Below are 15,881 nucleotides of genomic sequence, written 5' to 3' on the forward strand. Positions count from 1 at the left end.
ATCTCTAGAGTTAGTAACTTCCATATCCCTCATGTATTATATGCAAAGCGTCCTTATTTTTTCAAAATCATCTGACACTTATACATAAGTAAGTGCCTTATCCTACAACCTAAAGGTACTCTACCTTCATTCTCACAATATTTCCAATTACCACACTCATGGTTAATGATTAATCCTAATCTACAACTGTTTTAGAGGATCCTAAAACTCTCAATCACCATAAGTGAATTATGTATTTATGTGTGATAGTGAAATATTTATAATACAAACTTGGTTTTTCAGACACAAATTTCTCATATGATGATTTCCCTTCTCCAAGGCTCTCTGATGTTGCAGACTCATATAAAAAAACTGAGACAGGTGATTCATGGATAGAGTCACAAGACTCCTGGAAGATGAAGTGCTAGGCTCCTACTGATCTTTGTCTGTTAGGCAAAAGATTGTAGTCTGGAGACATTCAAGGACCACAAATGGGTACAAATTTGAGATGGGTATGTTGATATGTATGAAAAGGTTCATTTTGTATTATGAATATTTAAATTTTTGCTACCTTTTCTCCTAATCTTTCTCTTTTACTTCTAATGTTATAAATTTCAAACAACCATTTTTATATCTCTTTTGTATGGAATCTAATATAACAAAGTCTATTTACTTCCATTAGTTCCCAGTCATCTTTATTGGGTATAACTACTGTTCCTGTATATTGTTGATAGCACTATGTTTGAGATTCAAGACATTTACAGAATAGTGTAAATTTTCATAACTATTTTCATACTTTTCTCCAATGGTAGAAGTTTCTCTCAGCCCCCAATCCTTTATAATTTGAGATATAATTGTTTTCATGGCCATCTTGCTAAAGATTAGTATGAATTGTCTCAACATCAATTCTATTTTTAAGTGGTTGTCTCAATTGATTTTCATTACCAAGTAGTTTTTATACCTCTTCATAATAGGACAATGGTTTTCTTAATTTGTCTACGCATTGTCTCATACCATCCAAGGGCCTAAAACTAAAGGGGAGACGAACCTTCTCTCATACATAAGAAAATAGTAAAACCAGAAATGATGTCCTTATTGACATAAAAATTCTGAGAAGTGATAAAAAGGGTCAAGGGAAACAATGGAGATATCCCCAAGAGCAGTGACAATCTTGTATTTTTACCTGTACTATTCATAACTTAGTTAGCTAGAGTTATGCATAATGTAAATGCCTAATAAAATATATACCAGTAGTTCAAAATAAAAAAAAAAAAACTTCATTAAATAATCTGTTAGAACTATTGAAGATGTAACCCACTTCTGGGACTGTTCAAACAAAGAATTTCCACAGCTCTTACAGAAATACTTTGAAGATACAAAAACAACAACATATTAAGGACATGGCTGGTTCTATCAATAGGAAAAAAAAACTTTAAAACAACAGCAAAATATCCAAAACAGTCATGCTCCTGTCACTTTCAGCCCAACGTTAAGAGAAGACTGATCTACCTAAACATTTTACGGCAATGTGAATGGAATGTCAGGAATGCACAATTTTGAATGGAAAGCCTGGTAACTACTGATGAGCAAATACCAAACCCACTAGTTGAATGAATAGATAGCATTGGATGCCATTACAACAAACAGATATCTACAGTGTACAATGTAGAAAAAGTCAGGAGGAAATTATAACCGATAGTTCGTCAAGTCCTGTCTGGAAATGAAAGGGTACTTTTTTTCAGCATTGTTACAAATATTTATTACAATATCATGTATGAATTTTTCCATTATGCCATGAATTCTCATCCTTCAGGAGCTCAGTACATTGTTTTCTTCAAGTAAGGCCCAGCTTTGCTTCTCCACTTGTGCTCTAGTTTAATTCAGAAATACAATGTGCTCTAGTTTAATTCAGAAATACAATGTGCTCTAGTTTAATTCAGAAATACAGTAGTATATTAAACCAACCAGCCCTATAAACTTGAAAAGAATAATACCATAGATTTTGTGCCTGTAAAATGACTTTCAATAGGATAATGTCTTCATAAGTCAAGAGAATTTCTCACTTACCATTGAGGATGACAACAGAACCAATAGTAATCCAGAAAAATACACCGGGCCACTCTGAGGAGTCTACCATGGCTAAGACCACCGTGAACACAAACACCACTACTTCTATTAGGATGCTCCATACAATACGAGTGGTTAAGTTGCCCCTGTAAATAAAAAAGATCTTATTGAAAATGTAACAATTTAATTTTCTTGAGCATTAAAAAAGGAAACTACAGATAATTTTGAAATACTGTATTGTTTATATACCCTATAGATTAGATACTTTTGTAATACCTGTACTGCTGTAGCTGCTCATAAAGCTAACATGTCTAAAACTTATCTGCATAAAATAATATTCAAATGGCAAAATTTTATAAGCCAAATGCACTACAGTACTGATTACTCCATATTGGTACACTATTACTGCAGGCTGGTATTTCATTAATTAAAGAATAAGTATCAAGAGAAATATTAAAAAGAAGGTAAAAAAATAAAATTGATGCATGATATTTTTAACATTTAAGTAAAGTACTGTCCAGTATATTAATAATATGATGAACTGGATTTATTAAAATAAATGATTTAATCATAAAACCACTTGAATAAAATATCTAATCATAAATCTATTCAAAAATATCATTTAATCATAAAATAATTTTAATATACAGTATCATTAAATCATTTGAATAAATGATCTAATCAATATAAATATCCTCAACTTACCCAAACTGTATGAAGATATTGAGCCAGTTGAAAAGAACATTTGGTACTTGTGCAGCATATCCAATGTAGGGAAGGAAATTTGTTGCATATGCGGATACTTCTCCATCTTCTCCTACGAGCTTGTAGTCCACAAAATACTGAAAATTCAATAAAATATAAGAGAAAGGAATATCAAAATTTTCAATTGTGCAATTATCATTAGATTAAGAGATATGGGGAATTTTCTATCTCATGGTCAGGTTTACAAGACCTCTATATACTTTCTAGACAAGAGTCAAAGTTTAAGGGAGATCAGCTGAATATCTATCTAATCTGTGGGGTTGTAATGTTAACATTTACATTTCTAATGTTAAAATCTCTATTTTACAAATCTACACTACTGTATAGTTCTTTAGTTTATAAACCTATATGCTATGTCTTCATAGTGTATTAATCTTTGCTATCATAAAATATGAATAAAAGACAAATGAAAACTATCTCTAGAAATATAAAATAATTAAAAGTTACAATCTACTTTGTGTATTAACAACCAAATAAAACTGTCAACTAAAAAGCTAAACTCTGCAATATCAAAATGAAAATGCCTGCATCATATCTCAAAGTTCCTTCCATAATACAATTCTACAACATCATAAAATACAGAAAATACTTCAAAATCTTTAATAAAAGATTATATTTCTGAATAAAAGCCTTAAAAATGAAATTGATGATTACACAAACACACACAGAAATATAATTTTCTGTTCACTTATACTGTACGTCTTTTCGATCAACCAGGGTAGCTCAAGAAATTGTCCATTTCCCTACTCATACTTCTAGAAAAGATATCTTGGCCCAAGTCCATCACTACAACTGAAATCATCTTAGGCAAGAACAGTATACACTGCTTATATCAAAAGACACACAATAGGCTTTTAAAAATGTATTTTTTCAACACATGTATGCTACATGCTTCTATTTCTTGTACTTTCGAACTTCTCACAAAACTGCTTCATTATTAATACCTGATCAAGGTATCCTCTTTCTTTGTCTAAATCAACACTATTCTTTTCATATCAATCTTTCTGTCATCTATCATGCTTTCTCAATTAAAATCCCCCCATACAACCTCCATGCTACACATTACCAATTAATGTAATGCCCATTAATATCTACCTTCACCTTTTCACAATGAAATGATTATTACTCACCTATTCCTTTGGAACCTCTTCCTCATCCAGATATACCTTATACACCCTAGTTAGCTATTCAACCACATATTTCAGCATCTCACTTGTAATCCCATCAACTGGGCTCTCTCCTTTCTTCAATCTCTAATTACTCTTCATACTTTCTTAATTGTGAATTCAATAAGCATTATCTTCATATCAGCCCTTTCAATTCATGAATTATCCATCTTTGTTTCTCTTCTATCCTTCACATCTAACAAATCTTCAAAATACTAACTCAATAGACCAAGAACTGCATTAATATCTAACATTTCACTCTATCTGTATCTTTTATTACAAGATACATTGCTTATTTACCTTTCTTTATGCCTTTATTTTTTTTTGTAAAATATGTTTTTTTCCTAACAAAATTTCAGATTGATCTTCACATTCTATTTTTGTTTCTGGGCCTTTTTCCTCTTAGTTTGTTCTTCGTCACCCTATCTATCCGGCACCTACTCTTCTATCTTCAAATAACCTGTTTCTCTTCATTAAACCTATGTCTGTAACCCACCACCAAGCATTACATGTCATTGAATTTTGAAAACTTTCCATTTAAAGTACTCATTCCACATTCATTTCTTTAAACCTAACCTACATTTCACCTTCAATGTTCTTACATCTTTCTTTTCCTACTAATTTTTCCTTATTACAATTTTTAAAATTAAAACATTCCATCTCCAACTTATATCTACCACAACTTTTGCCTCCATCATATGATGATCATATTCCTCCAACTACTACTCTTCTCATCATTACACTCATCACCTTGTTCTTCCGTATATTTTATACTAACATGATATAGCTAACTGTTAGCAACGTTATTTTTCTTTCCTTTGTGTACTTATTAGCAGTCTCCTTTGAAAACTGAGTATTTCTAATAATTACCCATGTTAACACGTGTCCACAAGACTCCCTGCTAATTTATTCCGGGAACTCTTTACCTATCAACCATTCCATCTCAATTATATACATTTGAATAAAATCTCCCAGCAGTTTCATGTTTTCTAACCCCAGTCCTGTGCATATTTTCAATCTAACCCAAATATCCCTTCATTCTCATTCAACTAAATGCTGTACAGTATACTGAATCGAAGTGATACTCCTGCAACAGACTTGCCCATAAAATACTTAAACTAAAACACTTGTACTCTTTCAGCTCTCACAAGTATTTCTAAGCTCTACACCTTTCAGCTACCCCCAGACATCATTGTTCTTTTTCTTTCCCATTACTATATTCACTACCTTTTCAGTTTTTATGCAGAAGCACCAAAACCTACCACTTTATCGTATTACACCAATTAGCTATCATACACTTCACCTCAACTGAACCACAAATAATTTAGTTAGGTTAGATTATACAGTAAGCATACCCAAACCCAAAAACTATGTATCCCTTTTCTCTGTTCTCTTACAATAATGATACAAGGTATAAGGCAAAACCATTTGTGACTTTCATACTTAGTGGCAAGAGTGCATTCATTTTCTTTTTGGGGGGATTCTATAGGAACCTCCCAGCATACCGCTCACCAGTTCACCCAGGAGTAATTGGGTACCATCATTTCTTGAGGCTAAGAATAAGGGGATGCAATTAGGAACTTCATCTCTAAAGACTTGTTAAAAAGCAAATATGATTTTTACCTTTCAGGCACCACCCCTTCCAACTCAATACAAAATTCAACAATGGAATAGTAAATTAAATTGTTAAAAAAGGTTAGGCGCCCACAGGCTTTGCTCGATGTTTAGGTTTGGAAGTATTACGACAGTATTTTTACTGCCTAATTCCTTTTCACTTGTATGTTATTAGAGTGAGAGGCATTTAAACTGTTAGTAAATGTCCAAGTAGTCTTGGCTCTTTTATTATTTTTTCTTTCAATTGAGAGCTATGGGACCCACCGGCTTTTATCAATCAGAGCTGTCACTTAATTCTCCGTCAAGAAAAATATTAAATTCTTACTATAATTCATAAAATAAATTTTTGTCTAAGAGAATTACACTGAAAAATGGCATAAAGATAAAAATAGTTTGTTTTTTTATTACAGCAACAGTACTTTGTATCATAAATAACATTTAAAAAGTTTACTTGACCCATTTCATTTCGTTCTTGTAATAAAAATTACTTTCATTCTTGCAATCACGAGATAAACAATAATACTACGGCAGATTAGATGCTAGATTGCATATTGCTGTACAAGTACTTATTTATGCTTGTGTTTTGGTGTTATCATTCACAGTTCTTGGAAAAATGTTAAGTTTTCCTTTGCATAAGTGCAAGTTTGTATCATTAAAACGAAGGTTATTTAGGAAAAGTTTAGGCAAACAGCTTATTCTCATCAAATAAATTACTGGAAATAGGATTCTAGGATATAATTCTAATTCATTTAATTGCCAGCTAGTGACTTGCAAATGATGCAATCTTATTCACCTAAGTTGTAGAACAACAATAATACCAAGTGATTGCACTGAAGCGTATACTGCCATTTCTTGTTTTTTTTTCTAGCAGTTGCCATGGTAACCGCATTGTTGCCATAATAAGGTGCTTACTCAAGGCCGTTTCAAGTGACCTCATCTATATTTTGATTCTTGATTTGCTGAACATTACTCTTCTTACATATGTAGGAATATAACTTAGTATTTTTATACCATTTCTCTCGATCTCAGTCCATTATACACACGAGTCTGGCAAGAAATATTATAATAGAAAATTCCAGTTAACAAATTTTGAGAAGTGAACAAGTAATATTCTCTATGCTTGAATCATGGTAAGTATTTATCTTTTTCATTTGATTTCCAGAATTAGGATTAGCAACCAATTTTTCTCCAATTTTTCCTAAACAAATCAGAACTTTAGAGTGTGTTTACATGACTTATTGGTAACATTAGCACGAAATATTCAATGGTATATTTCAAGACTTATATGAATTTCTATTTCATTGTCTGATAAGTAAGATCCTTTAGTTGTAATGTAATCCATAATTTAGAAATGTTAAGGATACGTCATTGGGGCATTAGGAAATAAAAATGCTCTACAGCCCAGATTAATTTTCCTTGGTATTTTCCCTAATCATCGCCTGCTTTGTATATCTGGATATACTTTTAACAATTTCAATATAGATTTCAACAAACTTGCTTTAAATACTTTTTGCCTTTCTGCTAGAAACTATCTACCTGTGAGGCAAACTTCTTTTTGTAGGAGGTAAATCTACATTATCATGTAAATTATCAGAAAATTATTATTCTTTAGCTGTTGAATTTTTTGTTATGTTTGCGTGTCTCTTTCAGCCATGGCTCAGTTGGTCTTTATTCACATTCGATGTCTGTCACATTTTGCTATGCTTAGGCCTATTTTTGTCTTTTTCATCTTTTTATGGTGTTACCCAAATCTTCCAAATCTTCATTATATCTTATCACGCCAATGTCGAACTCACAGGAGGGGGTTTTCGTTTGCCTCTCTGAGGTCTTGATCTGAGCACTGAGGGCCCAGTGAGCACCCTCGTAGGAGGTAATCCATTGTTTGAAGCGTTGCCCCACATGGGCGTTCAGGGTTTGTGGATAATCCCCATTTACGGCTGTTATCTCCGGTTTTACTCACTTTTACCCTTTATCTCTAGTTTTGCCAGCTTGCTAAACATGCTGAAGGATGAGAGTACAGGCTAGTCACGCCGGGTTTGTCCTGTTTACCCCCCACCCCTACTCACCTTTTAACCCTGCCCCTACACGTTAAGGATTGGCCGGTTCGTGCCAATAGTGGTTAAATCAGCGCACCAGTCTTCTGCGTGTATGGCCTGCTTTAGACCTTTGAAACTGCAATTGTTTCCCTCTTTCGTAGTATGGAATTATTTGCAATAGATGAAAGTGTGATATGTGGGGAGGGTATCAATGATGTAAGAGCAATTTGAAAAGGTCGTTAAATAGGCCCATTAGAGCAAATAAACGATGAGTAATCACCAAAAGCTAAAAAAGAAATATCACATTTTAGCTAAGGCTATTTTTTTCGGAGGTGAAAGTACAACTTAAATACGATTTGCAAATTTGAGGAAGTCACCTTGAATGATAACCTTTCAAGGGACTTCACACATAAGTAATAAACTTATCTGCGTTTCTCGTCATAAAATGCCTTGACTTGGTCCACTACATGTAGCAAATTATTTTCTACTTCGCCTCGGATGTATGATTTCACACTTGAAAAATTCTGTTAACTGAGATATAGAATAGGTTATCAAAATCATAACCTCAACTTCAGGTGATTATCAAGTCTAATGTTGACTTCAGCAGATGCTCAAATTTAAGTGGTTTTTTTTTCTGCTCAATTATTATTCAAAATACTTGCAGCTGAGTGTTACTAAAATCACATGTGCCTGTGGAATTCTTAAGCATTTATATATATATATATATATATATATATATATATATATATATATATATATATATATATATATATATATATACACACTACCTATCACTGCTTTAACCCTTACCCCATTTTGCATTCTTTTCCTCCTAATATGATATAATTGCTCTCTCAATAAACCTTCTCGTTATTCATCATACCAATAAGCTACATTTTCATTCCTCATCAAATTTACAACCCCATATACCTTGATTTTCTGATATCATAAATTTTCGTATAAACACATACATACATTCATAAACACCCACACACACACACACACACACACACACACACATATATATATATATATATATATATATATATATATATAGATACAGATACACACACACACACACACACACATATATATATATATATATATATATAAAACGAACTTCAAAATACTAGCTACTTACATTTTTGGCTGTGATGAACATATTCCATGGCATCAGAGTTCCTACGCCATGGAGAACAAGCGTCATGAAAACCAGCTTAAACCTGGAAAGAAAGAAAAAACTATTAAAAACAGTCTTAAAAACAGTCATAGACAGGCCAGCGGGCGTGGGAATTGTAATATGCTCACTTATATAAAATCTTTGCATAGCAAGGGAGGGATAACACCCGGAAGATGAGACAACAAAATAACAATATTGGCAATCAGATGAGCATATGTACTTCTTGATTGAAATATGTTATACCTAAGACAGTATACAAATAGATGAATCATCTTGTATAGCTTTAAACAAGTAATTAAAGAAATCAATAATTTTTCCTTGGACGATACCCCATATATATATATATATATATATATATATATATATATATATATATATATATATATATATATATATATATATATATGTATATATATATATGTATATATATAGATAGATAGATAGATAGATATATATATACATATATATATATATATATATATATATATATATATATATATATATATAAATATATATGCTGGACAACAGACCTCGTTTGAAACATAAGAAAGAAAGATATATAAACTTACCGTACCTTTAATTTCCGATGTAAAAATTAATTGTAGGATCAAATCATCTCACTATATATGAATCATACCTTCCTATCTAGAACTCACCGATCTGGAGGGCCATGATGATGGTCTTCTCTCCCTGGCTGTAAAGGAGTTAAAATGGTGGGTTCTATCGTTAGGTCAACATCTTGGGGTTGCACTTCTGGTACTTCTGGTGGTTCCCAGTTGGGATCCTCCAAGGCTGGGTGCTTGTTGCGAGGTCTGAGAGATGGAGAGCCCCCAGGGGTATTAACTCTAGAAAGGTCTTCCACGGAGGCTAAGGGGGCCGTAAGGTAATCAGAGTCCCCATACATGTTGATGGTGGCAGGCATAATAGTCTTAAGGAAAGAATAATGTACCTTCCTGCTCGATACGTTTACACCACCTCCAACAAGATCTTCCTTTTTACTAATTCATCATCACAATTGCTAATAGATTCAAGATATAGAGGCAATTTTTATTTTTCAAAAAATGCAACCAATCTTTTTTTTCTTAAAGGAGGCTAATTTCGTAGTTTCTCGTTCATAACACAACGATGAAATGTTCAAATGTTCGTATTCGATGGCTAGTCTGTCGCAGTCAGATGCTGTTCGCGTCCTACGACCTGAGTCCACTGGCATCTGTTTTACCACAACCGACTGCCTTTTTTCTTAATGAATCGCATAATCTTTATCGCACAGTTCACTGGGTTCGACAATGGAGGTTTTGGGAAGGCGAGCTGACGATGAGACAGATAAGAAGGAACCAGTTACGTCTTTACATGGTTCTCTTTCTCGCATCTACTTTTGAGGCCTAATATCAAATATTCAGAGCTGAAAAGGAATTTGGATTAAAGTCATCAACCACTATAATCAAAATAAAATAACATGCCATTTACCAAATTTTCCGTTTGTGAGATTCGTATGACCAAAATTTTTTTTTTTTTTATAATTATCGGATTTCTGTTAATTATAAGACGTACTATTATATCTATTTATAAAAAAAATATCTGCAATTATATAATTACCCGATGGGTGGACAATATTTGAAGCATTAATACCCAAAATGTAACATTACAACAAAATATTCCCACTAAGATCCTTTCAAGACAAACCCCCCTTCAAGACGAACATTAATAACAAAACGTGACGTTTTGAAGGTCAGAAACATTGAGTAACCATTCTTACAAATATGTAAAAAAGTATTCAATGTATAAAGATAATTTTCTCTTATAAATAACATTCTTAACATCTACATCCTACAAGGAATAAAGGAATGCTGATGTATCCGTATAAGAAATCAAAACTCGACATCAGATTGAGTAGAGAAGCACTCAAACCCTACTCCCGGTCAGCTCTCTCTCCATAACAGCACGTAAAGGTTACCATGGTAACATCAGATTCGACAGATGAGGTTACGCTCCTGAGATAGATATGGTAACTTTATCCCCTACTCTCTCTCTCTCTCTCTCTCTCTCTCTCTCTCTCTCTCTCTCTCTCTCTCTCTCTCTCTCTCTCTCTCTCTCTCTCTCACACAGACCTATGGGGAGATTAATAATAGAACATCTTGGACTGGTAGAACGAAAGTTCCTTGTTAACATTTTGCCAGGCGAGTTTTGCCTTAATTAATAATTTATATCAAATTTATAATCTATTGCAAACTCTACAAACAACAACAAACAGTCTACGTTCTATTTTGAAAACCCGAAAACTGATAAATGAATAAATCCTCTCAGGGCCGGAAGAGGGAATGAATTCTCAAACAAATAACACCACGCGTGAGTGGACATAACGATGAGACCTCGCGGGAGTAAATGAAATACAACAGAGTGAGACCGTAGAGTTCGTGGCTATCCATTATTCTATTTTTCTTCCCAAGGAGACCTCTGCTTCTATTTTTGTTTTACGTTAATACTGAATACAGCGTCACATAGGGATGATGTGAAGTGATGAAATATATATTATCGAAGCAAATCTATTAACTTCAAAAGATTAATGTTCTCGTTTTAGATATGTTAATAATATAAGAATAGGTTAGATCAACCAAACAGCATTGGTGAATATTTTCGAGGTAGGTCCAGATGGTATCCGTCACACCAGCAGCGCCTTTCGAAAACCCTGTATAACACACGCCATCTCAAGTCCTAGGAAGGAAAATATAAGCCTAAGACCTGGAGGGATGGCTGGGATGGTTGCCATGACTACGTGGTGGAGAGGCCGCAGAGAATATAAGGAACGCATAGGAGGGAGGATTACCTCCTAACTCAAAAAAAGGGGATTTAGGAGTCTGATTCCGGTTTGCTTTTACCTACAGTACTCGAGTTGTAAAAATATCCAAAGACATTTCAAATACAATACATGGAATTAGGGTGGAGGGTGAATATTGATACGTTATGAGTAAAAAAGTACAATAAATACCTCGTTAATCAGAAAACATATTTGATTCCACTTTTTAAAATTACACTTTTTTAATAAATATTACCATTATGTCCTAATGATGAAAAGAAAAAAAAATTTATATATATATATATATATATATATATATATATATATATATATATATATATATATATATATATATATATATATATATATACTGCACATACATAATATTCTTTTCATCATCGAGACATGAAAATATTTATTAAAAAATGCTATTTAAAATGGAGTAAAAGTTAAAAGAGACGGGTGGATGAGGGGCCTTTACTTTGTACTGCGTTAATCATGCTAATAACTAAAGGGGGATGTTATACCTATCATACATATTCATAAAGTGCAATAAAATCCCAATGAGTATAATTACCATTTCCACAGGCACATGGGGGATTTTTTTTACACAAATATCTTTCACCTTTGAAAATTTGAAATTTTATGAGTATAGCCTAAATAAAAAAAAAATAAAATATCGCTTGATAGTTCTTAAAAGGGTAATTATTCCCTAACAAAAATTAGGTTAAATCTATGAATTTTTAACAATTAAGATCGACCCCAGTTAGTATACAAGTTTATGTAGAAAGTGCTACGTATATATATATATATATATATATATATATATATATATATATATATATATATATATATATATATATATATATATATATAAATTTATGTGACCTCATAAAGATTTAAACGAGTGCATTACATCAATCTAATTTTCGTGTTCCGTAGGTGAAAAAAATGAACAGCAGCTTCTCAACCATATGCCTATACTACAGAGACTCGGGTATCTGCATATAAATGGTTAAAAAACTTCCCAAGTTGTCCAATTACAACCTAAATAAAATGTTTAATCTATAATTTATCATATACTGTAGTTAGAAACAATTAGGTAGTTGAAAAGCTATTCATCAGCATCAATAATAAACACATTAAACAGTTGGTTGCAAAACTCATGAGAAACATTCGTACGAAATATGAGCCAATGTGTCTAGAAATGTCTGTCTATCTTCCAACGTTGTGATACTGTTGCGAACTCCAATAAACTTTATCACCACCTATGTGGAAATCCAATCAGACTCCTACAGAGCATTTCACAATACGGACAATTTCTCTTTCCTCGTGGAAATATTCTTTTTTTCTCGTGAAAATATTTGACTTACTGGATACGACGACGGATATCCCAAAAAGATATTGCATCCATATATTTTGTTTTTAAATTTGCAGCCGTCAGACTCAGGGTGAGTCTGTCTGTGTCTCTCTTTCCACTGGGCACTATATAAATATAAAGCCTGGATATATTTCAATTAGAACTTTGGGGTGGTATGCAATGTTTATAGCATGGGGAATTGAAGACCGAATGGCTTTAATCCTCATAATATACTTACCGCCTCTACTTCTGACGTCACTGATACTATTGATACAACAACAACATGAACAACAACAGCAATAATAATGATAATACTATTTGAGACTGAAACCTCTTCAATATCTATACTCTCACTAAGCTACTTATAAAGTGTAGATACACCAGACTGTGTGCAGCTATTGAGGTTAAATCCTTCAGGTGTTACTTGATTGACCTAAATACAGCTTGCAAGTGTTTGCATATCCTCTCGACTTTCAATCGGATTTCAGCCCAGACTAAATAATCTTTTTAATACCAATGCTAAACTAAAATGTTGATTTTGCATAGGGATATTCAGAAGATGGTAATAACTAGTATATTCCTAAAAGGGAGAAGGAAGTAAACAGTTTACTGTTTATAGTGAAGGCTTCTTTAAAAAGGGTCTTAGATTTGGAATCACCTTCGATTCAGTGCTTTTTTTAATGTTGTGAATCTAAGGAATATTAAAACTTATATAATTTGGTTAAACGGATCAGGTACATGCTGTATATGTAACCAAATCTGTATCAAAATGGAAAATAACACGTCGTTACGGTTTATATATTCGAAAATGATAGCACCATAGAAAAAAAAATCAGTAAAAAATTTTAGCGATATATAACGTAACGGTTACCTTTATACGACTAAATACCCTTATACGAATGGCTTGATATGGAAAAAACGTAGTCATACATGTTACAAAATACTGTAGCTACAGCAAATAAAAAGAAAAGGAATTTTCAAAATTATATAGAATTCCTAACCAGACCACTTCACTTCTGATAGAACATACAATGAATTACCAATACGGATTTCCTGAAGAAAAGGTTAAAGTTTCGCGACGTAAAATATGAATTTTACTTATGTAAAGTTTCAAGGCATCATTATCTATGAAGCACAGTCAACCTTTAATCAAATAAATCTTGAAATCTTTAAATTTACAGATTTTAGTTCTATGTACAGCTTCATGTAAAATGTTAATGCTGATGGAATCATATTTCGTAGCATGGTTGAAGGAAAAATTATTCGGCATGTTGGCAATAACCTCATTAGTATTACAAGAGAGAAATACTGAATCAACCAAATGCCGATTACTTATTTTGTTACACTATCAAGCCCTTTAAATTTAATAATAAAAAGGCAAAGTATCTCAAAACGAAATGTAACTGAGAAACACATGTACTGATTCAGAAGGGTGAATCCAAAAAATCATTTGTAACGATGAGAGAGAGAGAGAGAGAGAGAGAGAGAGAGAGAGAGAGAGAGAGAGAGAGAGAGAGAGAGAGAGAGGAGCATATATATATATATATATATATATATATATATATATATATATATATATATATATATATATGTATATATATATCAAAGTTCTTTCGATATTGATATTCCGTATTATCTCGTCAATGTAAACAAAATTTCTTCTATAAAAATTCTATTGGATATGAGCAACTATGATGATATTGATATAACATAAACCAGAACATTAGCCAGCCGATCAGTGTACTGATGAGAGTAATCATTAACTTCTTTTTTGTAACAATGACATTATTCCCTGTTAGGTAAATTTTTTTCCATTAAGATCCGGTTAGACGAATATTGAGGAAGGTACCGTACATATCATCAGGAAGGCAACAGTATTCTATGTTAAGTTGTTTGCTTATAATTTTTTCATTCTTTGCAATAATATATTTATCAGAATTGTTCGCTTCATGTAGTCTTTGGAAACAATAATTTCTGGTTTTGCATCGATTAAGAATAATTTGTAGTTTTTTCCTATTTTGTCACTAATTGCATTATAAAATTGCCTGTCTTTCAATCTGTTTACCTATCATATATTTCAATATGATATCCACATTACAACGAGCATAATTAATACCAAACATTTCAATTTATGCGGGCTCAGGGTTGCGGTCGAATGATGGTCATTATGATATACGACTGGGTGCTAAATTTGGTGCCATATGCAAACATCCACCAAATATAATTGGTAGGTTATTGACTACCGATATGTCGGTAAATATTAATTTGCAATGGAATTTTCAAATAGGAAAAGTTGTTCAAATCAAAAGTTCAAAAAATATATTCGGACAAAGTTAGGAAAAGTAATAATGGGGCGTTTGAAAATATTTATTCATTATTCAACCATAAAAGTTTTTTAAGGGATAGCATATTAAATTTTGTGCAACAGATGTTAATGTTACGTTAGCGGGTTGGAATTAGTTTCACCACTAAGGCAATTTATCTTAACTCTAAAAAAAAAAAAAAAAAAGAGAAGAATATTACAGTTTTACTAAAATAGGAAAACCATTATATTTTCTCCGATCAAGTAAAAATTAACTATTTCTTAAGACTGATTATTAACCCCGATGCCATTCCAATTATTCGGAATTTACAGAAATAGAAAAGTCTATCAATAATTCAAGTAGATCATACACTATAAAAACAATGAGCAGTACTATCATTATTGTTATTCAAACAATTGTAACCGTTACTCTTATCTGAGAGTTGAAAATTTCGAGTCAATCGCCAAGCAATACTGTGACTTCATAAATAAAAACTAAACTTAATTGCATTACCATTTTATTTAATGTATTCAAGTACTATGACGAAAGGTCATTTTGTAAGATGTGTATTACGATCCTTCTCAATATAGTAAGATTACAAGACTATAATTCAAAGC

At 32.3% G+C, this 15,881-nt stretch overlaps 1 protein-coding gene across 2 annotated transcripts in view; it reads right to left on the reverse strand.

Moving 5' to 3' along the window:
* Ent2 (Equilibrative nucleoside transporter 2) overlaps nucleotides 1-15,881 on the reverse strand; it is a 1,033,466-nt gene that overhangs the window by 31,384 nt on the left and 986,201 nt on the right. For both annotated transcript variants that reach the window (XM_068363488.1, XM_068363487.1), the window contains 3 exons: nucleotides 8,769-8,850; nucleotides 2,752-2,888; nucleotides 2,047-2,192 (listed from right to left, as the gene is read on the reverse strand). In XM_068363488.1, the coding sequence (XP_068219589.1) occupies nucleotides 2,047-2,192; nucleotides 2,752-2,888; nucleotides 8,769-8,850 (365 nt within the window). The remainder of the gene's footprint in view (nucleotides 1-2,046; nucleotides 2,193-2,751; nucleotides 2,889-8,768; nucleotides 8,851-15,881) is intronic.

This window comes from Palaemon carinicauda, chromosome 40, assembly GCF_036898095.1.
Source record: "Palaemon carinicauda isolate YSFRI2023 chromosome 40, ASM3689809v2, whole genome shotgun sequence".
Classification (NCBI taxonomy): Eukaryota; Metazoa; Arthropoda; class Malacostraca; order Decapoda; family Palaemonidae; genus Palaemon; species Palaemon carinicauda.